The sequence below is a fragment of the Salmo salar genome, chromosome ssa19 (assembly GCF_905237065.1).
Source record: "Salmo salar chromosome ssa19, Ssal_v3.1, whole genome shotgun sequence".
NCBI lineage: Eukaryota > Metazoa > Chordata > Actinopteri > Salmoniformes > Salmonidae > Salmo > Salmo salar.
The window spans coordinates 60,198,240-60,225,291 of NC_059460.1; the positions used below are offsets into that span (position 1 = coordinate 60,198,240).

A 27,052-nucleotide genomic window follows, 5' to 3' on the forward strand; every position below is an offset into this window, starting at 1 on the left:
ATTTGTTTAACACTTTTTTGGTTACTACGTGATTGCATATGTGTTATTTCATAGTTTTGATGTCTTTACTATTATTCTATAGTAAAAATAAAGAAAACCCCTTGAATGAGTGGGTGTGTCCAAACTTTTGACTGGTACTGTATATATATATATATATATATACTTATATATATTTCCTGCGCTTTCTTATATCTCCTAGATATACAGACACTTAAAAAGCTTGTTCCTTATAATTTATTTTTTGACTGTCTTTTTTTGGCCATTTATGGATGTGTTATTCAATGCGTTTCTATGGGCTAAGGTAGTATAAGGCCAAATTAATATTTTATCAAATTATTCTATTTTATTTTGGGGGAGGATACTTAAAGGGGTCCTAAAATTGAAAATCAAATAGCTAAATGATCCATATTATGACCATCTTAAAACAATTCAATATGTCAGCTTTGAACTGCCCCCCCCCCCCTCCCTTGGGAACAGGAGTAGAGAAACAAAATGTATTTCTTTCAGCATCTCTTGAGAAAATGCGAATGCAAGTGTAATGTGTTATATTTGAAACTGTTACGCAAGCAAACAGTATTTCAACCACATAAAGTATGCACCCAAGATGAACTGAAGTCTTATCAGAAACGTGTTTCATTGTTTTCTTTGCTTTTAATTTCCTTAAAACTGGTCAAACTGATGACATTTGGACATTTTTGACAGGGCCAATCTTTCCGCTGTTTTGGAGTTATTCTCCCCAGTCCCTAAACGAAACGGACAACTTTACCGGTGTAAATTAGATTAGGCCTACTAATGCATTAATTCTATCAATGTAAGACATTATTCTGGTGAGCACTACTTTATTTAGTCTTCTGGGGCAACAAGTTATGACAGAAGGGAAGCCGCATGTATATAACTTTAGTTGAAAAACAAATGTCCTACCAAATGTTATTTAAGTGATTCGTTTGACAATCAGATGAAAATATCATCACACAACACCCATGATATGCGAAACTGATTCTGCGCAGACCGCGAAAAACAACAGGAAACGGGATAAGATGTTTACATGCCACAGTATCCCGTAGAAAAATCTGCATATCCCAGGCATTTTATCCAGGTTTCTGATAACCGGGATACAAGCCTTTTTGGGTTATTGTAAACGGGATACTATGTTTATGTGTAAACCCAAAAACAGAATACTCGAGTAGGCCTATCCCGAATAATAACGGGATATTGGTGTGCATGTAAATGTGGTCACTAACTAATTACATCGATTCCAGGGGTTGGGACTGAGTACATCACTAATTCCAGGGTTTGGGGTGGTCATCTGTTGCAATTATCTGTGGTGCCTGAAGTGTCGACCAAAAGGCCTGCAATTTGCATACAGGCCAGAAGAGGGAAGCACTGTTCTACACAATATGAATAATATGCTAAACAAACTGGCCCTTGGCCTCATCGCTTTGGCTCCTGAAACACAAGCCAAAAGAGGAGGAAAGGCTCTTTGACAAGCCCCTCTCACAAGTAAAAAAGATTGAGGGGTTTATTTAACCTAAACTGCTAACCCGCTTTCAGGGGTAAATGAGACAACAGTTTTCACACACTGCAAGAAACCATAGTCAACTAATATAGTCCTAATATATTAATTTAGTTTTACTCTGTAAACACTATTTTGTTGAGTATTCCAATCATGCACTCTCACAGCGCAATATGAAAGTTATTTTTAACTTTAAAACCCATCAGCCAATCATTTTGCATGCAGTGTTCTGCTATATTTAACTTTACAACAATTATATACTTAAGCAATAATGACCGAGGGGGTGTGGTATATGGCCAATATACCACGGATAAGGGCGGTTCTTAAGCATGATGCAACACGGAGTGCCTGGCTACAGCCCTTAGCCATATACCACAAACCCCCGAGGTGCCTTATTGCTATTATAAACTAGTTATAAATGTAATTAGAACAGTAAAAATAAATGTTTTGTCATACCTGTGGTATACCGTCTAATATACCACAGCTTTCAGCCAATCAGCATTCAGGGCTCGAACCACCCAGTTTATAATAAGAAATACATATCACACAAATTCAGTATCCATTTAAACCCATTATTTATTTATTTAAATGTTTCCCTTGCAAAAGTGGATATGAAAAACAATGTAAAAGAATTACAAACATTTTTTACAACGCAGACCCTGTGAATTTAATATGTAATGATGTCATCATAGTACTCTGTGCTTCCTTCCTTTTCTGGTAATGGGGATGTTTTGAGCAAATAAAAACAGTGTCCGGAGTCAGTGAAACCTATCATCAGTGAAATCTTGGCTGGAGGTCCAGTTCAAGTTAAGTCTTACAAATGATTGACAGCTTAACTGACCCATAATCAACAAGGGCAGTTGATTAAAGTAAACAAGTGCAACAATATATACAGTGAGCAAATATCTTAATAACACGTCACATTAATGAATACAAGACACTGACTATGATGCTTCCACCGAAGGAGTAAATGTATTCATGTGATTGAGAGATGATTTGTGGTGTTGTGTCTGAAGAATGGTATACCTGAACATTATATTGACAATAACTGGGAATGTAAGAAGGCAGTGCTGGTTTCACATACAAACAAAGACTCCACACCTCTTTACCAATAGGTAATTTCAGAGTTGGAGTCCTGATCTAGGATCAGGTTCCCATATCCATGTAATCTTATTCATTATGATTTGATCCTAGATCAGCACTCCTACTCTAATACGCTATGGATATGGGGCAATGTGCGGTACATATAATCATAATATACACCAAAACTGACAAAAACATTTAAGCATAATTTTTTGGCATATCTGAGAGATATGTTGCAAGTCAATGTCAACAGCTGAAGGAAACTGTTTATCTGTGAAATGAGAATGCAAGAGAAACCAAAGGCGTTTTTCTGTTATACCAAAGTGACAGATCGCTAAACCACATGTCTCAGAAATGTTGTTTTGGACAATGTGCGTATCATGCCAGACTCTAACAAACAGGAAATTACAACACGCTGATGAGTAAGTCATATCATGCGTATGCTATGAGTATCATTATCAGTCAATCAATCAATGTATTTATAAAGCCCTTTTTACATCAGCCGATGTCACAAAGTGCTATACAGAAACCCAGCCTAACACACCAAACAGCAAGCAATGCAGATGTAGAAGCACGGTGGCTAGGAAAAACTCCCTAGAAAGGCAGGAACCTAGGAAGAAACCAAGAGGGCTCTGAGGGGTTGCCAGTCCTCTTCTCTTTGTCCTTCGCTTCTCCTCTGTCACTAAAGAAAGTAACGTGCCTTACTCGAGTCACGTCTACTGTCGTACATTTATCTCTCAATGTAGCCTACTCTACTTTCATTAATGGACAGCCTAAGTTATATTTATGGATTTTGATAGAACTTGATGGTAGTTAATGTTGAAATGCCTCCGAAAAACATATTTGGTATCGTTTAAATACATATGTACAACAAACCACTACACAAATATTACATCTTCTTCTTGTGACAGTAGAGCCAGCACATGAAATCGTAACATTCCAGAGGAAATTGAAAGAATCCAATGGGATGCAGTTATTTTAATGATCCTTCAAATGATGCAGTAATTTCAGTGATCCTTCAAATGATGCAGTAATTTCAGTGATCCTGGTTGCCATCACTCCTTGTTGCCTCTGTATGTGATGTTTGTGAAGGTTGAGGTGGCTCCTTTGTACAGGGGGTTATGGCCCTGCAATTCAAAACAGAGAGTTTCATAATGAATGTTATGGGGTCAACTACAGTTCAGCTCAAGTCAATTCAGTTGATGACCTGAAATTCCTTTCAGGAATTGATTCATGTGCATTAGATTTGAAGATCCACCCATTCCTGAATTGACTTGAATGTGAGTTGTGAGTTGAACGTGGGCCTCAATTCAGGAGCTCTATGACGAGTTATGAACAGTAGCTTTACTTCAGACACATGGTACACCTACCACTCCTGTGGCTCACATGCTGCCCGGCACTCGAGTTACAACAAATTGAGCACATTTAAGCAAGGAGGATTATGGGAGTTCTGGCATCCCATGCGCAGGATTAGGGACTCCAGATGAGGTCAGGACGGGACGTCTGATGGGAAGAGTGTGTGTGTGAGGCAGCCCCTGCCACTGCCTGTAAAAGCTAATTAGCGTTAGCTAATTTCAGTGCCAACCAAGCCACCCCTGGAGAGTGGAGGCTGCCTTTTTTTTCCTGTATAGGGAGGAACATTGCAGTGAAAAAAAATCATAAAAAGCATAATGAGAGAGTGAGTAGGAGAGAGAGACCCGACCTCTGCTTCCAACCAAACAATAGAAGTTTCAACAACACAAATGAGCAAATATTTATGATCTTTTTGCCTTCCTTAATACATTGCCTTGTATGGTAGGGGAGCAGTAGACACCATGGTATACCTGGTAGTTCATAGCCTTGCACTGTGACACCCTCAAATTCAAAATTAAGTATAGAAAGCTGGTTGATTAACTGAATCCCACATCCAATGAATCTACTTGTGTTCTAAATGGAAGATTGTGCCCAGTTGAATGGTTGTAGCACCCCAGGACCGGCGTTGTTGGCCACCCATGGGCTATGGGTTGGTTTCAGCCTAGCAAGCCAAGAGTGTGTGTGCATGTGCCCTCTTTTTCTTTTTTCTTTTAATTGAACCTTTATTTAACTAAGCAAGTCAGTTAAGTACAAATTCTTATTTACAATGACGGCCTACTCTAGCCAAACCCGGACGAGGTTGGGCCAATTGTGCGCCGCCCTATGGGACTCACGGCCGGTGTGATGCAGCCTCTTACCATATCCCACTTGGCGCGAGCACGCTCCTCCTCGAACTTGGCGAACTCACGGCGGTCATGAATGGTGACCAGCAGCTTCCAGATGAGCAGGCCGACCAGACCCAGAACCAAGATGGTCCCGGCTACGGACAGCAGCACCACCAGGATGTCTGGACCCTTAGGGCAGTCTGGGGGAAGAGGGGCAACCAAGGGATGTTTATTTTATTTATAATTTATTCAGGTGAAATCCAATTGAGATAGGAATCTCTTTTGTGAGAGAGCCCTGTCTACAGTAATAAAATGTCAGCAAACTTCCACATAACACAATACAGCCACACATGAGGGCAAGACATCAAACATCAGTTGCCAGAAGCACAGAAAGACACGCTTTTAACATTTGAGCCCTTAACAAAGCCTATTGTCCCTAAGCACTGTTAGCAAGTAAGTTTTACGCATTGCGAATGTGGTTAGGATTGGGATTTGGTTAGGAGAAGCTGTTCTTAGATCAGGCTGAAAACAATACCAAATGTCTCCAATAACTCTGTTGAAGAGTGCGAGAGCTGATAATAAGATTTTGTTAGTGTATCTGGTCTAAATATGTTTACATTATAAAGGCATTTTTAAGGCATTATAAGGAACAACAGAGGCATTGTAAGGTATTTTATACCATGGCTTTGTTGAATACTCGTTTATGATACTGAACTAACTGCTAAATAGTTTGTTAAATAGTTAACCAAATAGCTACCCGGACTATCTGCATTGACCCTTGCACTAACTTTTTTGACCCATCATATACAGTGCATTTGGAAGTATTCAGACCCCTTGACTTTTTCCACATTTTGTTATGTAACAGCCGTATTATAAAATTCATAAAATATTTTTTTTCCCTCATCAATGTACACACAATACCACATATTGACAAAGCAAAAACAGGTTTAGAAATGTTTGCAATTTTATTTAATTTTTTTAAAAAATAAAAAATACCTTATTTACATAAGTATTCAAACACTTTGCTATGAGACTCGAAATTGAGTTCAGGTGCATCCTGTTTCCATTGATCATCCTTGAGATGTTTCTACAACTTGATTGGAGTCAACCTGTGGTAAATTAAATTGATTGGACATGATTTGGAAAGGCACACACCTGTCTATATAAGGTCCAACAGTTGACAGTGCATGTTAGAGCAAAAAGCAAGCCTTGAGGTCGAAGGAATTGTCAGTAGAACGCCGAGACAGGATTGTGTCGAGGTACAGATATGGGGAAGGGTACCAAAAACATTCCTGCAGCATTTAAGGTCCCCAAGAACACAGTGGCCTCCATCATTCTTAAATGTAAGAAGTTTGGAACCACCAAGACTCTTCCTAGAGCTGGCCACCCGGCCAAACTGAGCCACTGGGGGAGAAGGGCCTTGGTCAGGGAGGTTACCAAGAACCAGATGATCACTCTGACAGAGCTCCAGAGTTCCTTTGGGGAGATGGGAGAACCTTCCAGAAGGACAACCATCTCTACAGCACTCCACCAATCAGGTCTTTATGGTAGAGTGGCCAGAAGGAAGCCATTCTTCAGTAAATGGCACATGAAGCCTGCTTAGAGTTTGCCAAAGGCACCTAAAGGACTCTGACCATGAGAAACAAGATTCTCTGGTCTGATGAAACCAAAATTGAACTCTTTGGCCTGAATTCCAAGCGTCAAGCCTGGAGGAAACCTGCCACCATCCCTATGGTGAAGCATGGTGGTGCCAGCATCCTTCTGTGCGGATGTTTTTCAGCAGCAGGGACTGGGAGACTAGTGAGGATCGAGGGAAACATGAATGGAGTAAAGTACAGAAAGATCCTTGATGAAAACCTGCTCCAGAGCACTCAGCACTTCAGACTAGGGCGAAGGTTCATCTTCCAACAGGACAACAACCCTAAGCACACAGCTAAGACAACGCAGGAGTGGCTTCGTGACAAGTCTCTGAATGTCCTTGAGTGGCCCAGCCAGAGCCCGGACTTGAACCCGATCGAACATCTCTGGAGAGACCTGAAAATAGCTGCGACGCTCCACATCCAACCTGACAGAGCTTGAGAGGATCTGCAGAGAAGAATGGGAGAAACTCCCCAAATACAAGTGTGCCAAGTTTATAGCGTCATACCCAAGAAGACCCGTGACAAGTCTCTGAATGTCCTTGAGTGGCCCAGCCAGAGCCCGGACTTGAACCCGATCGAACATCTCTGGAGAGACCTGAAAATAGCTGCGACACTCCCCATCCAACATGACAGAGCTTGAGAGGATCTGCAGAGAAGAATGGGAGAAACTCCCCAAATACAAGTGTGCCAAGTTTATAGCGTCATACCCAAGAAGACCCGAGGCAGTATTCGCTGCCTAAGGTTCTTCAACAAAGTAAATATGTCTGTAAATGTGATATTTCCGTTTTTGTGCAAACATTTCTAAAAAACAGTTTTTGCTTTATCATTATTGGGTATTGTGTGTAGCTTGATGAAAAAAACGATTTAATCAATTTTAGAATAAGGCTGTAACGTAAGAAAATGTGGAAAAAGTCAAGGGGTCTGAATTCTTTCAAAAATGCACTGTATATCCTCCAAACACCAGCTTCTCAGGCATTATGACTTAAATAATGGAAGGTCTAATTCAATGGCTATGAAGTTCATTCTTACATGTTCTTTGTTTGAGCTGCTTTTGAAAGCCAAAGTTGAATCGAAAACATTATGGGCATTGTAGAATCATATTTTCATAACAGTAAGCTAGGATTTATGGTTTGGTTAGCTAAACTAGCAAGTCCGTTTGTTTGGTTACCAAGGCAACTACTGTAGCGATCTAGTAAACTTGCTAGTTAGCTACTTCAGTGGATGTTGAACACATTTCTACCGGCAGCTGAACACATTTCTAGCAGCAAATGTGTTAAATTATACACGGGGATAATCAACTCGTGGCTCTATGCGTTCTCTGGAAAATAATGCAACTCCGTGGAAGTTTAGTGCCACCACGTTAGCGCGTCGTGGAACACACCTTCCACGTCGTGCATTATTTTCCATAGAACGCATAGCCCCTCCTTGATTATCCCTTACATAGCGAAACGGCTAATGATGGATATGAGGAAGGGATGAGCTATACCAGATGAGTTATACCTACTCCCCCTCATTCTAGTCTCTCGTTTGGGTCCATCCGTGTGTGTGTCTGTGCGTTTGTTTGTTTGTGTGTGCGTGCGTTTGTTGCGCAACATTCCAGGCAGGGGTGTACTTTTACAGCTACATCAAAGCAACTTCTTTGCTCCCACCTTTCCGATTTCCCTCCCCTCTATGCGTCATTCTTCTCATTCTATACCTCCCTCGCTCTAACTCAATTTCCTGTAGCTCTACCTCTCCTACTCACTTCGCTTATCTCACTGCTCTATCCATCATCCCATCTTCATGGCTGAATAAGATGAGCCTGGACATTGTTAGGATATGATTATAGGATATGATTTTAAATATTGGACATACAGTTACACTGGTTAAAAGTTCTCTTTTTTTGTGTGCTGCTTCACGACTTAAAGACGTAAGTCTTACCCCATTCTAGCATTTCAAGTGTCTTTGTATGACTTTGAATGGGTGTTATGATCCCCGACTCCTCATCAGAATACTCTACATTTTGATTCCACAAGTTGGTTTTATTTAGCCTGGTTTCAGATCTGTCTGTGCTGTCTAGCCAACTCCTAAACTATTGACATAGGCGTTGCTACACAGCACAAGCAGATCTGGGACCAGGCTCGGTTTCATTAGTGTCTGTTTATAAAACGCATGAGTCTGTACAGATTGTGTATGGGATGATGTTTCAGATTGTTAACCCGCCTTGTTTATGGCAATATATACCGTATGAGTATACAATCTTAGAAAAAAAGGGTTCCAAAAGGATTCTTCAGCTGTCCCCATAGGAGAACCCTTTATGGTTACAGGTCGAACTCTTTTGGCTTCCATGTAGAACCCTCTGGGGAAAGGGTTCTACATGGAACCCAATAGGGTTCTATCTGGAACCAAAAGGGTTCTACTGGTAACCAAAAAGGGTTCTTCAAAGGTTTCTCCTATTGGGACAGCTATAGAACCCTTTTAGGTTCTAGATAGCACCTTTTTGAGTGTACACATAGAAAGTGAAGGATATAGTAATTTTGTGCTAACCAAAGGTTTATTTATTCTACCTCTGCTTATGTGAGTTGGACTTCAGGAATTCCAGTTCTGGCAGGCCCTACACATCAGCTAAACCTAATACAGCCCAAAATACTTTTGATGACTATTCGAGGCAGGTTCAACATGGCTGTTTCTGTTTAGTGTTTTCCATTTTTCTCTCTCTCTCTCTCTCTCTCTCTCTCTCTCTCTCTCTCTCTCCTACCACTACCCCCCCTCGCTCTCTTTGGCTCCCCCCCCCCTCCCTCCCTCTCCCCCCCCCACTCCCCCCCCCACCCCACCCCACTTCTCTCTCCCTCCATCCCTCCTTCCTCCCCAGAGGATTGTGAAGCGTCAGCGAGTTCCTCGGGAGCCGGGTGCTTGTTTACGAGCGTCTTTTTACAATGTAGGGTCCACACGTGGGTCCACTAAAAGCAGGCCCAGGGACAGGCTTTCTCTGCGGGCTCTGGCTGTTAACAGCTTTTTGCAACCGACGACTCTTTCAACATGGCCGCTTAACAAGCAGATGGATGGATGGGGATGGATGGCGATGGATGGGGGTAGGTGGGATCAAAAGGGAGCGCTGATTGAACACGAGGCTCCAAAAGAGAGTGGGCCTGGATGTGTTGGTTTGTGGTTGTAGTGTCTTGTGGTCACTTTTACATTTGGTAAATAAAATAATAACAGCCATAAGTTTTTTTTGTTCAAACACACTTCTGCTAAAATCGGAAGTTTAGCATTTTGGAAAATACCATTTAGCATTTTGTGGACACAAAAGATGTCCTCAAATATGTGTGTGTGTGTATGATTCTTACCAGGCTCTTTGACCACAAATAGGATGGACTTGCCACTGGCGTCCTCATAATACTGGAAGCGCTCCACACAGTCATCCTCATCCTTATAGGTGCAGTTCACAGCATTTTTATCATGGAACTCTGGGAGGCAGAGAGAAGGAGTAGGGAATCATCTTTCTCTTATCTTTCCCCAAATAGTCCTATCATTTGATACAATGTCAGCCATCTTGACTGTAAATAGTGTCATGCTAATGACAATCTCAAGACAGCATCATGATGTTCATTTGGGTATTAATGTTGGATATTAAACAGAGGTGGTTTGAAGCGTGTTTTTCAGTCAATGATTTGGTGTCTTATTTGCCTAAATGGACAACCATTTGGCTTTGTTGGTGAACTGTGTGGACTAGCCGGTCATTTGTACTCCAAACCTTGACCTGGCACAGTCAGAGGAGGATGGGCCCCACCTATGAGTCTGGTTCCACTCATGGTTTCTTCCTTCTCGGGAGTTTTGCCTTACTACTGTGCTGCTGCTTGCTTTGGGGGTCAAGGTTGGGTTACTGTATAGTGCTTTGTGAATGTAGCTGTAAAAAGAGCTATTTAAGTCAAATTGGATTTGAAATGGATTTGTCTTACCAAGGTCGTCCACTAGCTGAATCTCGTCTCTGCAGATGCGGGTGCAGGTGTTGTCATCAAACAGCTTCCCTCGCTTGAAATGCTTACATTCCACACACTCTCTGTACCAGTCCAGACACGCATGCGCACACGCACACACACACACACACACACACACACACATCAGCATCTATTACTCACGTTCTTCTCAACATGAGGCAATTGCATGAGAGTGTGAGTGTGTGTCTGTCTGTCTATGAGTGTGTGTGGATACCACACTCACTTCTTCATTGTGCAGGCATCGGGGCAGGTGGGGCACTTGTCGCAGGTGGCCCCGTAGGCTCCCGGCTGGGTGCACTCGCAGGCCCCACACACACACTGGCCCCGGCCACTACACAGCAGGCCAAGGCTGGACATACAGGTGTCAGTACGGCGGGAGCAGTTACAGTTCTCCCCCTGCCAGTCCGAGTCACACTGGCAGAACCCACAGTCACAGGTGCCGTGGCCTGGGGAGGAGAGAGCGAGAGGGAAGGAAGGAAGTAAGGAAGAGGGGAGGAGGATAGAGAGGATGCAGAATTATGGGTAATGGGGTGAGGGAAGAATAGAGGAAAGAGGAGAAGAAGAAGAGGGTATAGCAAAGACAGGAAGGTGAGAGAGGAGAGGGAGACGAGGAGAGTGGAGAAAGGTGAGTAGGGTTGAGGGAGAAGGAAGGGTGGAAAGTTGAGAGGGGGCGGAGAAAGTCAAAACATGGGTAATCATTCAGGTGACTATAGTTTCAAATGTGTTCTTCCTATAATATATTTACAGAAGTTCATAATATTTCTGTGCACTTTTTGATGAATCCCAGTGAATGTGACATTAGAGATTGGTACGAATGAACACTATTTCTGAATCATGTTGAATACTCATTTCATCAACAATCTATTTGCATTTCCAATCTCTTGATAACATATTTGATCAATCATTGGTTACATAAGGAGATTTGCCATACATTCCACACACATTGTCTATTTTCCAAATGGCACCCTATTCCCTATATAGTGCACTACTTTTCATCAGAGCCCTATGGGTCCCGGTCAAAAGTGGACACTGGTCAAAAGTAGTGCACTCAATAGGGAATAGGGTACCATTTTGGACGAAGTGCATTGAACCCTATAAAGCACACTTGGGTGTTATCAAAAATCGCTAATCCACCCTAAATCCGTCTGAAAAAAAAAGAAGGGATTGGAATGGTGAGGAATTCCAGGAATTTTAAGCCAAATACTGGGAAGTAGCAAGTCCTGTTTCTGTAATAGTTGGAGCGCTGGAAGTGGAACTAATTCCATTGTTGTTTCTCTAGAACATAAAATATGGTGTGTCAGCAGTGTCTGGGTGCTTTTTTAGCCTGTGTGTGTGTGTGTGTGTGTGTGTGTGTGTGTGTGCGTGCGTGTGCCCGTGCATGTATATGTGTGTGTTTTTTTGGACCCAGTGCCAGTAAGACAGTTACAGTGCAGAACATACATCTGCTGTTGTTGGTTTATCACCACCAACCAGACTCCAGATAAACAATAGGACAGGAAAACAATGGGAGCAAGTGAGTGAACCGCCTGGATAACAAAATGACTTGTCAAAAACAAACATTAAGGAAACCACAAGCCTTCCAACCACCACTCTCCTGTCATTATGCCATTCTCTAACTGCTTCTCTCTAAAACTGTGTTATGTGGGCATTGTTTCCCTCTCTGAACGATACATAACACACATACACACACACAGAAATCAACTGCATTTCCAGCTCGTTACCTCAGGCCCCTTTTACCAGACCAGGTTTATTTTTAGCTCTATGACAGCATCAGCCACTGACAAAGCAGAGAGGTATTTTCTCAATCATCATTGCACTTTGGGGAATATAGCAAATAAGGTTGTGAGAATTGGATTGGAGAGGGTAAATGTACAACTAAACAGGCAGGGTACATGTCTTGCAGTGATGATGTTGGTTATGAGGGGATACAGGAATATGGGATACAAGCTAGTGACTTAGTGCTTGTGAGTGGATTTCAGTGAATGTAACGCTTTGAATTAAGAGTTATCAGAGCACTAAGTGAATAGATTTACAGTACCCAACATCCAGCATTACAGAAGGCCTTAATCCACTATTTGACAGGGGCACAGATAATGTAGGCTTTACATGTGTTCCCTGTGTTCAGCAGCCTTGTTGCCTTACCTCACAAGGCACCCACTCTGGCATCGCTTAGAGTTAATGACCTCTAGCATTAGAGCTAAACTCTAAGGATGGTCATACACTAGAAATTTGCTTTCGTTGAACCACCCAAACTTAAGCTCAAATTCACACCACACTAACTACTTACTGTAAGAACTACTATTAACACCTAACTTAAAGCTTACTTAAACTTGTGGTGCAGTTATAATGTGTGCATAAGCATGTAAGACCCCCTGATTAGCCTTATTAGCTAAAGCTCAACCCACACTAACTACTTACACACAAACAATAAACCTTTAACTACTTGTTCTTTCTACGTGACATATGCAAAGTCGGAGCTTGGCAGGCACTTGTTCTATCATTACCTCAGTTGCTCAGCTCAAACACAAACACACCAGTCGAACGCATGTCTTAGCCCACACAGCCGCAGCTCACAGCACAGAGCCACATGTTTGCTGTGAATGGAGCTAGCCCTTAGCCCTGGGCAGAACAGAGGTAGACAGAGAGAGAGAGAGAGAGAGTGAGAGAGAGTCTGGCTGGCTGTTATTGTTGGTAATTCCTCCCATATGAGGTCTTCAGTAAGGTGAGGATTGAGGATGGCTAGTACTGGCCTGGAAAAAGCTCACAGATTTTCCCCCAGAAACTCTGACAGAAACAACTGAATTTGTTTTGAGAATGTCTAAGTTAATCTTGGGAAAAAAAAGTGTTATAGAAGTTGTCTAAAGATAATTATTAAAGGTCAGATTGTGATGAAAGATTGTAGGCCACAAACACTGAAATACCAATACATTTATAGAACTTGCCAGAAATAAATTCTCAGCTAACTGAAATGTAAACACGTGGCCAGACCAGACCAGCAACAAGTCTGGGCTGTAGTTATAGGCACTAAGCACTTTGAAACCCGTCCCTCCCTCCTTCCCTCTTCTCTCACCTGAACACAGCTCGCCCTTGTAGCGCAGGCAGTTGAAGTCATCGCACTCGCACAACTTGCCCCACACCTTGCCAAAGTCGCTGCTGTGGCACACGCATTGCCCACAGACGCAGTCGCCTCTCCCAGTGCACACCGCTGCCCCAGGACCCCCTGCACCCCCAATGCCCACGGTGGAGGGGACACTACACCGGTCCTGTTCCGTGGTGCTGTAGTCACCCTCGGCACACTCGCACCGCGGCCCCAGTCTCCCCGGGTGACACAGGCAGATGCCACACTCGTAGGTGCCGTTGCCATTGTTACAGACAGGGCTGAGTGGCTCGGCGCGGGCCTGGCACTTGCACTCACACTCGAAGGTGATAGTGACGGTCAGAGAGTCCTTGAAGCCCACAGGCTTGATGACAAACGTCTTGCGCTTGTCCTTGGGACAGCCGCGCGCCCGCGCCTCCACGCTGAAGGAGACCTGGGTGGAGGAGTAGAAGGGTGGAGGTGTGGAGGTAGAAGAGGTTAGTGCAGTGAGTAGATGGGTAGCACACAGGAGGAATGTGTAATGTGAATATGTGGTTCTAGAGAAGGGGATGTTGGTCAGTAAAGTGTGTGTCTTGGGCAGAGTTTTGGTAGGTTACTTTCTAAATGTAATCCGTTACAGTTACTAGTTACCTGTCCAAAATTGTAATCAGTAACATAACTTTTGGATTACCCGAACACAGTAATGTAATCTGATTACATTCAGTTACTTTTAGATTACTTTCCCCTTAAGAGGCATTAGAAGAAGTCAAAAATGTATGTTACCAATTGAACCACATCTATTGCAGGATAAATCAATTTTTAAGTTTACATAGCTGGCCATATATGGATGCTAAATTTTAATTATGGGTTGGTTATGTAAGCTTCTTCTAACCCATCGCTTTCTACTACATACGATTCAATTATATCTTTACATTAAAATCTAAAGTCTATAAGAATTCCAGTCATTCCAATAAAATGTTATACCTCTTGATCTTTAAGAATAGGACTGGAAATATGGAAGTATAGATTAGCCAAATTGTTTTACCTGAGCATGACCCGAAAACTAAGGACTTATTAGCCAGCCCTACTCTGTTGTTTATGATTGTGTTGTCATGGAGGACTGATTGGGCTCATTGATTCGAGTTGAAAAATAAATGCTGTGCTCATGGAATGGTATGCTTTGAGCACTATTGAAAGTGCTATTTACATGTGGAAAATGAATGCCATATGCTGCATTTGCAATAGGCCTATTGTTTACCTTTTTGTTGGTGACACTTTGATATCTTGATAATATGCAGCTGTTTAAAGGGCGAATCCACAGATGAAACGATAACAAAACGGACACCCCGCCTCTGTTTTGGTAAATGCTGAGGGATGGAGCAGGAGAAATGTAACCACTCTAAGATTAATAGATAGAGCTATGGATGCAAGGACTGACCATCTATGATATTAAAAGGATTGTTTTAACCATGTTATGAGGCAGTGTTTGTTTACATTTACAATGTTTACAAACATTGGAGAAAAACAAGCTTAAATGTTGGGTTCTTATGGAGTGTGACAGTTGAACTAAAATCATGAGGCATTTATAAGTTATATTCTTCAAGAATCAATGGATATATATATATATATATATACAGTTGAAGTCAGAAGTTTACATACACTTAAGTTGGAGTCATTAAAACTCTTTTTTCAACCACTCCAGAAATTTCTTGTAACAAACTATAGTTTTGGCAAGTCGGTTAGGACATCTACTTTGTGCATGACACAAGTACATTTTTCCAACAATTGTTTACAGACAGATTATTTCACTTATAATTCACTGTATCACAATTCCAGTGGGTCAGAAGTTTACATATACTAAGTTGACTGTGCCTTTAAACAGCTTGTAAAATTCCAGAAAATGATGTCATGGCTTTAGAAGCTTCTGATAGGCTAATTGACCTCATTTGAGTCAATTGGAGGTGTACCTGTGGATGTATTTCAAGACCTACCTTCAAACTCAGTGCCTCTTTGCTTGACATCATGGGAAAATCAAAAGATATCAGCCAAGACCTCAGAAAAAAATTTGTAAACCTCCACAAGTCTGGTTCATCCTTAGGAGCAATTTCCAAATGTCTGAAGGTACCACGTTCATCTGTACAAACAATAGTACGCAAGTATAAACACCATGGGACCATGCAGCCATCATACCGCTCAGGAAGTGTTCTGTCTCCTAGAGATTAACGTACTTTGATGCTTAAAGTGCAAATCAATCCCAGAACAACAGTAAAGGACCTTGTGAAGATGCTGGAGGAAACATTTACAAAAGTATCTATATCCAAAGTAAAACGAGTCCTAGATCGACATAACTTGAAAGGCCGCTCTGCAAGGAAGAAGCCACTGCTCCAAAACCGCCATAAAAAAAGCCAGACTATGTTTTGCAACTGCACATGGGGACAAAGATCGTATTTTTTGGAGAAATGTCCTCTGGTCTGATGAAACAAAAATAGAACTGTTTGGGCGTAATGATCATCGTTATGTTTGGAGGAAAAAGGGGGATGCTTGCAAGCTGAAGAACACCATCCCAATCGTGAAGCACGGGGGTGGCAGCATCATGTTGTGTGGGTGCTTTGCTGCAGAAGGGACTGGTGCACTTCACAAAATAGATGGCATCATGAGGAGGAAAATTATGTGGATATATTGAAGCAACATCTCAAGACATTAGTCAGGAAGTTAAAGCTTGGTCGCAAATGGGTCTTCCAAATGGACAATGACCCCAAGCATACTTCCAAAGTTGTGGCAAAATAGCTTATGGACAACAAAGTCATGGTATTGGAGTGGCCATCACAAAACCCTGACTTCAATCCTATAGAAAACTTGTGGGCAGAACTGAAAAGGTGTGTTTGAGCAAGGAGGCCTACAAACCTGACTCAGTTACACCAGCTCTGTCAGGAGGAATGAGCCAACATTCACCCAACTAATTGTGGAAAGCCTGTGGAAGGCTACCCAAAACGTTTGACCAAGTTAAACAAAGGCAATGCTACTAAATACTAATTGAGTGTATGTAAACTTCTGACCCACTGGGAATGTGATGAAAGAAATAAAAGCTGAAATAAATAATTCTCTCTACTATTATTCTGACATTTCACATTCTTAAAATAAAGTGGTGATCCTAACTGACCTAAGACAGGGAATTTTTACTAGGATTAAATGTCAGGAATTGTGAAAATGTATTTGGCTAAGGTGTATGTAAACTTCTGACTTCAACTGTATGTACAAAAATGGATGTCTCAACTACAGATTGCCCCTTTAAGTGTGTGAGTTTGAGCATGTGTCCATTAGGCCTATGGATGTAATTTTTTCATCAGCATGAATTAGATTGAGCAATAAAAGCCACAATTTTATTCCATAGGCTGGGTTCCACACTGTGCATCTGTTGCAAGAGTGCATTTTTCACTGGCTGTCCACTGGTTTCAAAAACAATGGTTGATAGGCAGCTTAAACTTCTTGAAATGAACCACTATTGGGTTCAAATACACATTTAGATTTGTGAACAGCCACCCACAACAACCACAATCCGTAAGGGGTGAATAGCTAAATGAGAGAGCAGCAGTGTGATTCACATCAATGCACTATGTAGATATCAATAATAAGTGATATCCGTATCTCCGTAGACTACACCACTCCTGTCATCCTTACCTCCAAGCGTTTATTCAAGTTGGAAAATCTTTGGAAGCTGTCAGCAGTCGTACCACTGGAAGACATAGCTTGGACTGTAGCCTACAAAAGCCTATTCCTGCTCTTTTCCCGCGATCAATCAAACCCAGTTGGTGTGTCATCACAGTAGTCTCTGACTTGTGGTCAGACTCGCTCAGGTGGAACAAACTTAAACTTGCACCTTTTTTCAATGCTGATTTAAATGTCATTGAGAAAACAGAGAAGTGTCAAACCTCCTTTCTGAATTTAAAAGTAATCCTCGAAGTAATCATCTAGTTTTTCAAAAGTATCTGTAATCTGATTGCAATATTTTTGCTGGTAACGTAACGGATTACAGTTACCGTTTTTTTGGTAATCCCTTACATGTTACGGATTACATGTAATCCGTTACTCCCCAACCCTGGTCTTGGGTGTGGGACTGAGGGTGTCTATGAGTATGTGAGCAGTGTGTACACACACATTTCTCTTTTCAGATGTTTTCTGTGTGCATATGACCCGACCCCCTCCACATGCGAGTGTGCGTGTGTGACTGTTCCAAGCTAGACAGTTGGATATGGATCATGAGGCTGGCATGAGTGAGTCAGAGCACTGGGGAAGTGTACAGGAAACGGGCTGGTACCAGGCCCAGACACACGCACAGGCACACAGACACACACACCAGTTAGTAACACACCCATCAAAAGAAAAGGCAAAAGAGAGCAACGTGCCCCCTCCCTCATAATAGGAAAAAACGAATAAAACAATTATAGAGAATAAAAGTGGGAAGGAAGCAAGCTCCCTGGAGGAGCACATGCAGATCCGAAGTGACCTCTCAAGAAAATGAAATAAGAAGAAGAAGGACGGAGTGATACAAGAGAGTATAGAGGTCCTTGACCCTGTTTGAATACTTAAAAAATGCACCCTTCCTTTGTCCCTTCCTTGAAGTAATCATTGATCTGACATAACTAAATAGGTGAAAGTGTTTTAATAGAACCCTTCCTAATCTATCAATGTGGGTTAGTTCAGTGAATACTTCAAGGAAGGGAGGAAGTAAAGGTGTATTTTTAAGTATTCAAACAGGGTAGCCTTGGGCAGAACAAAGAGGCAGAGCGAGAGAGAGAGAGAGAGAGAGAGAGAGAGAGAGAGATAGAGACACAGAGACACAGACTGGCTGTTATTGCTGGTAATTTCTCCCATATGAGGTCGTCAGTAAAGTGGGAATTGAGGATGGCTTAAAAAAAAAACATAATTTGGTAAGGGCCCCGGTGAGTACCGTGTCTCCTATTTGAAGTCTAGAGCAGGTTAGGGATGACCTCTCAGGAAAAGGAGAAAAAAATAAGGAAAGATGAAGTGATCGGAGAAAAGGCCCTCTTACCGTGTCTCCTATTTTGAGTCCAGAGCAGGATTTGATGCCAGGGATGACCTCTCCATTGAGACAGGTGGCGTTGAAGGATAGAGACAGCTCCTCAGGAACCCCCTGTGTCTCCATGTCAATCACTGAGCGGATTTTCTGTCCGCAGAAAAACACACAGATGAAACAAGCCATAAAACACACACATGAAAGATAAAACACTAATATATCTTCATTGGATAAGAATTCAACCCCCTGAGTCAATACATGTTAGAATCACCTTTGCAGCTATTACAGCTGTGAGTCTTTCTGGGTAAGTCTCTAAGAGCTTTCCACACCTGGATTGTGCAACATTTGCCTATTATTCTTTTCAAAATTCTTCAAGCTCTGTCAAATTGGTTGTTGATCATGCTAGACAACCATTGTCATGTCTTGCCATAGATTTTCAAGCAGATTTAAGTCAACACTGTAACTTGGCCAGCCGGGAACATTCACTGTCTTCTTGGTAAGCGACTCCAGTGTAGATTTGACCTTGTGTTTTAGGTTATTGTCCTGCTGAAAGGTGAATTCATCTCCCAGTGTCTGATGGAAAGCAGCCTGAACCAGGTTTTCTTCTAGGATGTTGCCTCTGCTTAGGTCCATTCCATTTAATGTTTCTCCTGAAAAACTCTCCAGTCCTTAACGATTACAAGCATACCAACACGTCTCTTGCGCCACTAGGGTCGCTAAAACTCCAGACCACTTTTATTATACCCATAGAAATGCGTACAAGGCCCTCTCTCGTCCTCCCTTCGGTAAATCCGACCATGACTCTATTCTTCTGCATACTGTTTACAAGCAAAAGATCAAACAGGAAGTACCACTGATTCGCTCAATACAGAAGTGGTCGGACAAAGCAGACCCGAGTCTACCATTTTTATTTTGCTAGTACAGACTGGGATATGTTTCAGGATTCATCTGATAATTTGTTCTTAACTGACTTGCCTAGTTAAATAAAGGTTAAATAAAAAACATATTCAAAAAATAGCATTGAGGAGTTTACCACAACAGTCACGGGTTTCATCAATAACTGACTATAAGAACGTGTTCCAACCAAAAACCATGGACTATAGGCAACATCCACGTTGGGCTAAAGGCTAGAGCTATCCACTTACACTAAACAGGACACTGACATGGACGCATACAAGAAATCCAACTACGATCTCCGACAAGACATCAAACATGAAAAAGGGACAATATAGGAGGAAGGTGGAAACCTATTACACCGGCTACGATGCTCACCGTATGTGGCAGGGCTTGTAGATGATAACGGATTATGAATGGAAACCCAGCCATGAGCTGCCCAGCGATGCAGAACTCCCAAACCTGCCATCCAGGACCTCTATATCAGGCGGTGTCAGAGGAAGGCCCGGCAAAAGTCTCAAGCCACCCAAGCCATAGACTGTTCACTCTGCTACTGTCCAGTAAACAGTACCGGAGCGTCAGTGCTCAGAACAACAGGCTCTAAGACAGCGTCTATCCCCAAGCCATAAGACCGCTAAATAGCCAGACTGCTAAATAGTCAATAGTCAATCAATGGTACCCAAACTCTCTGCACTGACTATATCTTGCACTGACCCTACACACACTGTCATGCCCTGACCATAGAGAGCCCTTGGTTCTCTATGGTGTTGTAGGTCAGGGCGTGACTAGGTTTTATTTCTATGTTGGTGCTCTTAGTATGGTGCTCTTAGTATGGTTCCCAATTAGATGTTTGTTGTCTCTAATTGGGGATCATACTTAAGGGTTCCCTGTTCCCACCTGCTTTGTGGGATATTGTTTTGTGTTAGTGTGTTGAGCACTACGATTTCACGTTTGTTGTATGTTTGTTGTTTTCTTAGTTTCATTTTAATAAAAGATGTGGCACTTAACTCACGCTGCGCCTTGGTCCGCTCATTTCGACGAGCGTGACACACACTCACTAGGCATTATATACATACCATATATACGTAGACACTCACTCACTCACTCACTCACTCACTCACTCACTCACTCACTCACTCACTCACTCACTCACTCACTCACTCACTCACTCACTCACTCACTCACTCACTCACACACTACACTATCACTCCCACACAAATCCCTCACACATTCAAACACTACATACACACACACACACATAATTTGCTGCTGCTACTCTGTTCTTTATTTTATTTGACTATTATCTATCCAGATGCGTAGCCACTTTACCCTGCCTTTATGTACATATCTACCTCAGGTACCTCTGCACATTGATCTGGTACTGGTATATAGCTGGTACTATATATAGCTCCATTCCTGTGTATTGTATTTTATTCCTCTTGTGTTGGTTACAATATTAAAATGTTGTTATTATTTTTTAAACTCTGCATCATTGGGAAAGGTTCGTAAGCAAGCATTTCACTGTAAAGTCTATACCAGTTGTATTCAGCGCATGTGATAAATAACATTTGATTTGATTTTGATTTGATAGCATGATGCAGCCAACACTATGCTTGAAAATATGGAGAGTGGTACTCAGTAATGTGTTGTATTAGATTTACCTCAAAACATAAAATGTTGTATTCAGGACAAAAAGTGAATTGCTTTGCCACATTTTTTTTGCAGTATAACTTTAGTGCCTTTCTGCAAACAGAATGCATGTTTTGGAATATTTGTTTTCTGTACAGGCTTCCATCTTTTCACTCTGTCAATTAGGTTAGTATTATTAACTACAAGGTTGCTGATCCATTCTCAGTTTTCTCCTATCACAGCCATTAAACTCTAGAACTGTGTTAAAGTCACCATTGGCCTCATGGTGAAATCCCTGAGCGGTTTCCTTAATCTCCAGCAACTGAGTTAGGAAGGACGCCTGTATCTGTGATTTGGTGTATTGATACATCATCCAAAGTGTAATTAATAACTTCACCATGCTCAAAGGGATATTCAATGCCTGCTTTTTTTTTACCATCTACCAATAGGTGCCCTTCTTTGCGAGGCATTGGAAAACCTCCCTGGTCTTTGTGGTTGAATCTGTGTTTAAAATTCACTGCTTGACTGAGGGACCTTACAGATAATTGTATGTGTGGGGTACAGAGATGAGGTAGTCAAATCATGTTAAACACTATTATTGCGCACAGAGTGAGTCCATGCAACTTGTGACTCGTTATTTAGGCTGGCCATAACAAAGGAGTTGAATCCTTATTGACTCAAGACATTTCAGCTTTTCATTTTTTATTAATTTGTAAAAATGTCTCAAAACATAATTCCATTGCACATTATGGGGTATTGTGTGTAGACCAGTGACTAAAAGAAATCCAAATTCAGGCTGTAACACAACAAAATGTGGAAAAATTCAAGGGGTGTGAATACTTTCTGAAGGCACTATAGATACAAACACATAAACACACACGGACTCATGCACGCACCTACCCACACGCAGACACAGACACACACACAGACACAAACAGACACGCACACACACACAGACAGACACACACACACACACACAGGTCCACTCACCGCATAGGCATTTAATATGAGCTGGATGACATTGCCTGAGTCGTTGGACAGGGTGCCCACAGTGGTCCCAGGAATCAGCTCACTGTAGTTCTGTCAAACAAAGAAATCATTCAATACATTTTAATTCCATTGTAAGTCAAAACATGTGAACGTGAAAATTGGTGCAAACTTTCCAAGGTCACAGTAAATCAAATGTAATTGGTTGATTGGTTGGTTGGTTGGATGGCTCAATTAATTGTTACTGACCTGGTAGAGGGGCACCACAGGACTGGTGACGGCAAAGATGAGGTTGATGTTGTTCTCTGACATCTTCTCTGTGATCAGAGCCAGTGACGGGTAGTCCTGGAAGAGGAAGAGCAGGGTGAGGAGTTTCAAACACATGAGCACACACATGCACACATACACACACACACACACACACACACACACACACACACACACACACACACACACACACACACACACACACATACACATACACATACACACACACACACAAGAACACATACACACAAACGACACATGGTCCGCCCACCCGACTGACCATGATAGTAGACATGCTGTACATGTTCTCTGAGTTGAGGTGGCACTTCCCGTCATTGGGCTGCACGATACCCGCCAGGCGTCCATCAAGCGCCACGTGGGTCTTGGCATCGGTGGTGAAGATCAGGAGGTGAGAGGCACCCTGACGCCAACCGATCTTCTCCTGAGGTTGACCAACAGAGGATAGGTGAGTGAACAAAAATGGTAGAAAGATAAAGAGTAAGACACTGTGTGTGTGTGTGTGTGTGTGTGTGTGTGTGTGTGTGTGTGTGTGTGTGTGTGTGTGTGTGTGTGTGTGTGACGTTACACTGGCCTCACATTACACACGGCAGCCTGTATAATGGCGTCGAAGCCTCCCTCGGGGGCATCTCTGTTCCTGGACACGATTTGTTTCTTCACCTCCTCAGTGAAGCGGCTCACCTCCTCAGTCAGAGACAGCACATGCTTGTAGCCAAACTGGGGCAGGCAGGTGGTGTTGATCCTGCCAATCAATGAATTCATGAAATAATCCATCAGTGAATCAATTAATGAATCAATCCATCCATCCATTCACCCCACTGTTCTATTTATACAAAGAGGGAAAAATGGTTTACATTTACATCAGTGGAGGCTCCTCAGAGGACGAAAGGGAGGACCATCCTCAGTGAATGTCATAAAAAAATTAAAGTGAAACATAAAAAAGTTATCCTTTTTTAGATAAAACTATATTAAATATATTCATGTCACTAAATAATTGATTAAAACACACTGTTTTTCAATGAAGGTCTACAGTAGCCTCAACAGAACTCTGTAGGGTAGCACCATGGTGTAGACGGAGGACAGCTAGCTTCCGTCCTCCTCTGGGTACAAAACCTAGGAGGTTCATGGTTCTCACCCCCTTCCATACACTTACACAGTAATTATGACAACTTCCGGAGGACGTCCTCCAACCTATCAAAGCTTTTGCAGCATGAACTGATATGTTGTCCACCCAATCAAAGAATCAGAGAATGAACCTAGTACTGAAAGCATAAGCTACAGCTAGCTAGCTGTAACGATGTGCAGTGAGAGTAGGAAGCAAGTTTAGGGAGTGAGTGTTTTAATAAATAAACACAACATAATACAAAATAAGAAACACGAACAACGCACAGACATGACACAGGAACAGAAGCAATAACGCCTGGGGAAGGAACCAAAGGGAGTGACATATATAGGGAAGGTAATCAGGGATGTGAGGGAGTCCAGGTGAGTCTGATGAAGTGCAGGTGCGCATAATGATGGTGACAGGTGTGCGCCATAACAAGCAGCATAGTGACATATAGGCCTGAGAGGGAGCACATGTGACAGTACCCCTCCACTGACTCGCGGCTCCAGCCGCAGGACGCCGACCAAAATGGCGATCCCGGGGATCAGGAGCGGACCGGTCACCTCTTCTGAGGTGCGGAAAACCTGTCAGTCCGGCTGAGACGCGGGAGCATGGCGACCTAGAGCGCCGGAGAGAGAGCATACGTGACGGTACCCCCTCCCCGGCGCGTTCGGCTCCAGCTGCAGGACGCCAACCAAATGGACGATCCCGGAGATCAGGAGCTGACCAGTCACCCCTGCTGATGCACAGGAACATGTCGCCGGTCTTGAGTGCGGGAACCTGACAGACCGGCTGAGGCAGGAGAGCCTGGCGATCCGGCTGAGGCATGAGAGCCTGACGAGCCGGTGGAAGCAGGGCAGCCTGGCAATCCGGTGAAGGTATGAAAGCCTGACGAGCCAGCTCGAGGCAGGGGAGTCTGGCGATCCGGCTGAGGCATGAGAGCCTGACGAGCCGGCGGAAGCAGGGGAGCCTGGCGATCTGTCTGAGGCATGAGAGCTTGTAGCAGCTCCCAGACCCGACGTCATTCCCACCGAAAAAACTCCCTGATGCTTCCCTTAGGCGAGGCGTTATTCTGTAATGATGTGCGCTGAGAGTCGGGAAGCAAGTTCAGGGAGTGAGTGTTTTAATAAATAAACACAACATAATACAAAATAAGAAAGACAAACAATGCACAGACATGACACAGGAACAGAAACAATTTAAAAAAATGTATTTCACCTTTATTTAACCAGGTAGGCCAGTTGAGAACAATTTCTCATTTACAACCTCATTTGCGACCTGGCCAAGATAAAGCAAAGCAGTGTGACAAAAACAAATGTACAGTCAATAACACAACAGAAAATCTGTATACAGTGTGTGCAAATGAAGTAAGGAGGTAAGGCAATAAATAGGCCATAGTGGCAAAGTAATTACAATTTAGCAATTAACACTGGAGTGATAGATGTGCAGATGAGGATGTGCAAGTAGAAATACTGGTTTGCAAAAGAGCAGAGAAAAACAAAAAACAAATAGGGGGATGAGGTAGGTAGTTGGTTGGATGGGCTATTTACAGATGGGCTGTGTACAGCTGCAGCGATTGGTAAGCTGCTCGGACAGCCGATGCTTGAAGTTAGTGAGGGAGATAAGTCTCCAACTTCAGTGATTTTTGCAATTCGTTCCAATCATTGGCAGCAGAGAACTGGAACGAAAGGCGGCCAAAGGAAGTGTTGGCTTTGGGGATGACCAGTGAAATATAACTTCTGGAGCGTGTACTACTGGTGGGTGTTGCTATGGTGACCAGTGAGCTGAGATAAGGCAGGGCTTTACCTAGCAATGACGACTATTGACGACTAATATGTGGCGAGGACCAGCCAACGAGAGCATACAAGTCGCAATGATGGGTAGTATATGGGGCTTTGGTAACAAAACGGATGGCACTGTGATAGACTGCATCCAATTTGCTGAGTAGAGTGTTGGAGGCTATTTTGTAAATGACATTGCTGAAGTCAAGGATCGGCAGGATAGTCAGTTTTACGAGGGTATGTTTGGCAGCATGAGTGAAGGAGGCTTTGTTGCAAAATAGGAAGCCGATTATTGATTTAACTTTGGATTGGAGATGCTTAATGTGAGTCTGGAAGGAGAGTTTACAGTCTAGCCAGACACCTAGGTATTTATAGTTGTCCACATATTCTAAGTCAGAACCGTCCAGAATAGTGATGCTAGGCGGGCAGGTGCGGGCAGTGATCAGTTGAAGAGCATGCATTTAGCTTAACAGGTGTTTAAGAGCAGTTGGAGGCCACGGAAGGAGAGTTGTATGGCATTGAAGCTTGTTTGGAGGTTTGTTAACACAGTGTCCAAAGAAGGGCCAGATGTATACAGAACGGTGTCATCTGCGTAGAGGTGGATCAAAGAATCACCAGCAGCAAGAGCGACATCATTGATATATACAGAGAAAAGAGTCTGCCCGAGAATTGAACCCTGTGGCACCCCCATCGAGACTGCCAGAGGTCCGGACAACAGGCCCGACAATTTGACACACTGAACTCTATCTGAGAAGTATTTAGTGAACCTGTTGAGGCAGTCATTAGAGAAACCAAGGCTGTTGAGTCTGCCGATAAGAAAACGGTGATTGACAGAGTCGAAAGCCTTAGCCAGGTCGATGAAGACGGCTGCACAGTACTGTTTTTTATCGATGATGGTTATGATATCATTTAGGACCTTGAGCGTGGCTGAGATGCACCCGTGACCAGCTTGGAAACCGGAGTCCGCATAGCAGAGAAGGTACGGTGGGATATGAGATGGCCGGTGATCTGTTTGTTCACTTGGCTTTAAAAGACTTTAGAAAGGCAGGGCAGGATGGGTATAGGTCTGTAGCAGTTTAGAGTGTCTCCACCTTTGAAGAGGGGGATGACCGCGGCCACTTTCCAATCTTCAGGAATCTCAGACGATATGAAAGAGCGGTTGAACAGACTAGTAATAGGAGTTGCGACAATGGCGGCGGATAATTTTAGGAAGACAGGGTCCAGATTGTCTAGCCCAGCTGATTTATAGGGATCCAGATTCTGCAGCTCTTTCAGGACATCAGCTGTCTGGATTTGGGTGAAGGAGAAGCGGGGGGAGTGGGCGGGCTTGGGCCAGTTGCTGCAGAGCTGTTGCCCGGGGTTGGGGTAGCCAGGTGGAAAGCATGGCCAGCCGTAGAGAAATGCTTATTGAAATTCTCGATTATCGTGGATTTATCGGTGGTGACAGTGTTTCCTAGCCTCAGTGCAGTGCGGTGCAGTGCGGTGCGCCACAGGATGTTTTTGTGCTGGTCAAGGGCAGTCAAGTTTGGAGTGTACCAAGGGCTAAATCTGTCCTTAGTTAACATTTTTTTGAAAGAGGCATGCTTATTTAAGATGGTGAGTAAGGCACTTTTGAAGAACAACCAGGCATCCTCTACCGACGGAATGAGGTCAATATCCTTCCAAGATACCCGTGCCAGGTCAATTAGAAAGGCCTGCTCGCAGAAGTATTTTAGGGAGCGTTTGACAGTGATGAGGGGTGGTCGTTTGACCGCGGACCCATAACGGACGCAGGCAATGAGGCAGTGATCGCTGAGATACTGGTTGAAAACAGCAGAGGTGTATTTAGAGGGCAAGTTGGTCAGGATGATATCTATGAGGGTGCCCATGT

General features: G+C 43.0%; 1 protein-coding gene across 2 annotated transcripts in view; it reads right to left on the bottom strand.

Annotated features, from left to right (window-relative positions):
• Positions 1–2,071: 2,071 nt before the first annotated feature.
• The window catches only part of LOC106579149 (integrin beta-3), a 39,922-nt gene continuing 14,941 nt past the window's right edge, over positions 2,072–27,052 (bottom strand). For both annotated transcript variants that reach the window (XM_014158751.2, XM_014158750.2), the window contains exons 5-15: positions 22,876–23,038; positions 22,559–22,720; positions 22,261–22,356; positions 22,015–22,104; positions 18,517–18,651; positions 13,461–13,920; positions 10,614–10,836; positions 10,352–10,452; positions 9,740–9,859; positions 4,807–4,973; positions 2,072–3,723 (exon numbers count right to left, since the gene is read on the bottom strand). In XM_014158751.2, coding sequence (XP_014014226.1) covers positions 3,652–3,723; positions 4,807–4,973; positions 9,740–9,859; positions 10,352–10,452; positions 10,614–10,836; positions 13,461–13,920; positions 18,517–18,651; positions 22,015–22,104; positions 22,261–22,356; positions 22,559–22,720; positions 22,876–23,038 — 1,789 coding nt within the window. In that variant the 3' untranslated portion in view covers positions 2,072–3,651. The remainder of the gene's footprint in view (positions 3,724–4,806; positions 4,974–9,739; positions 9,860–10,351; positions 10,453–10,613; positions 10,837–13,460; positions 13,921–18,516; positions 18,652–22,014; positions 22,105–22,260; positions 22,357–22,558; positions 22,721–22,875; positions 23,039–27,052) is intronic.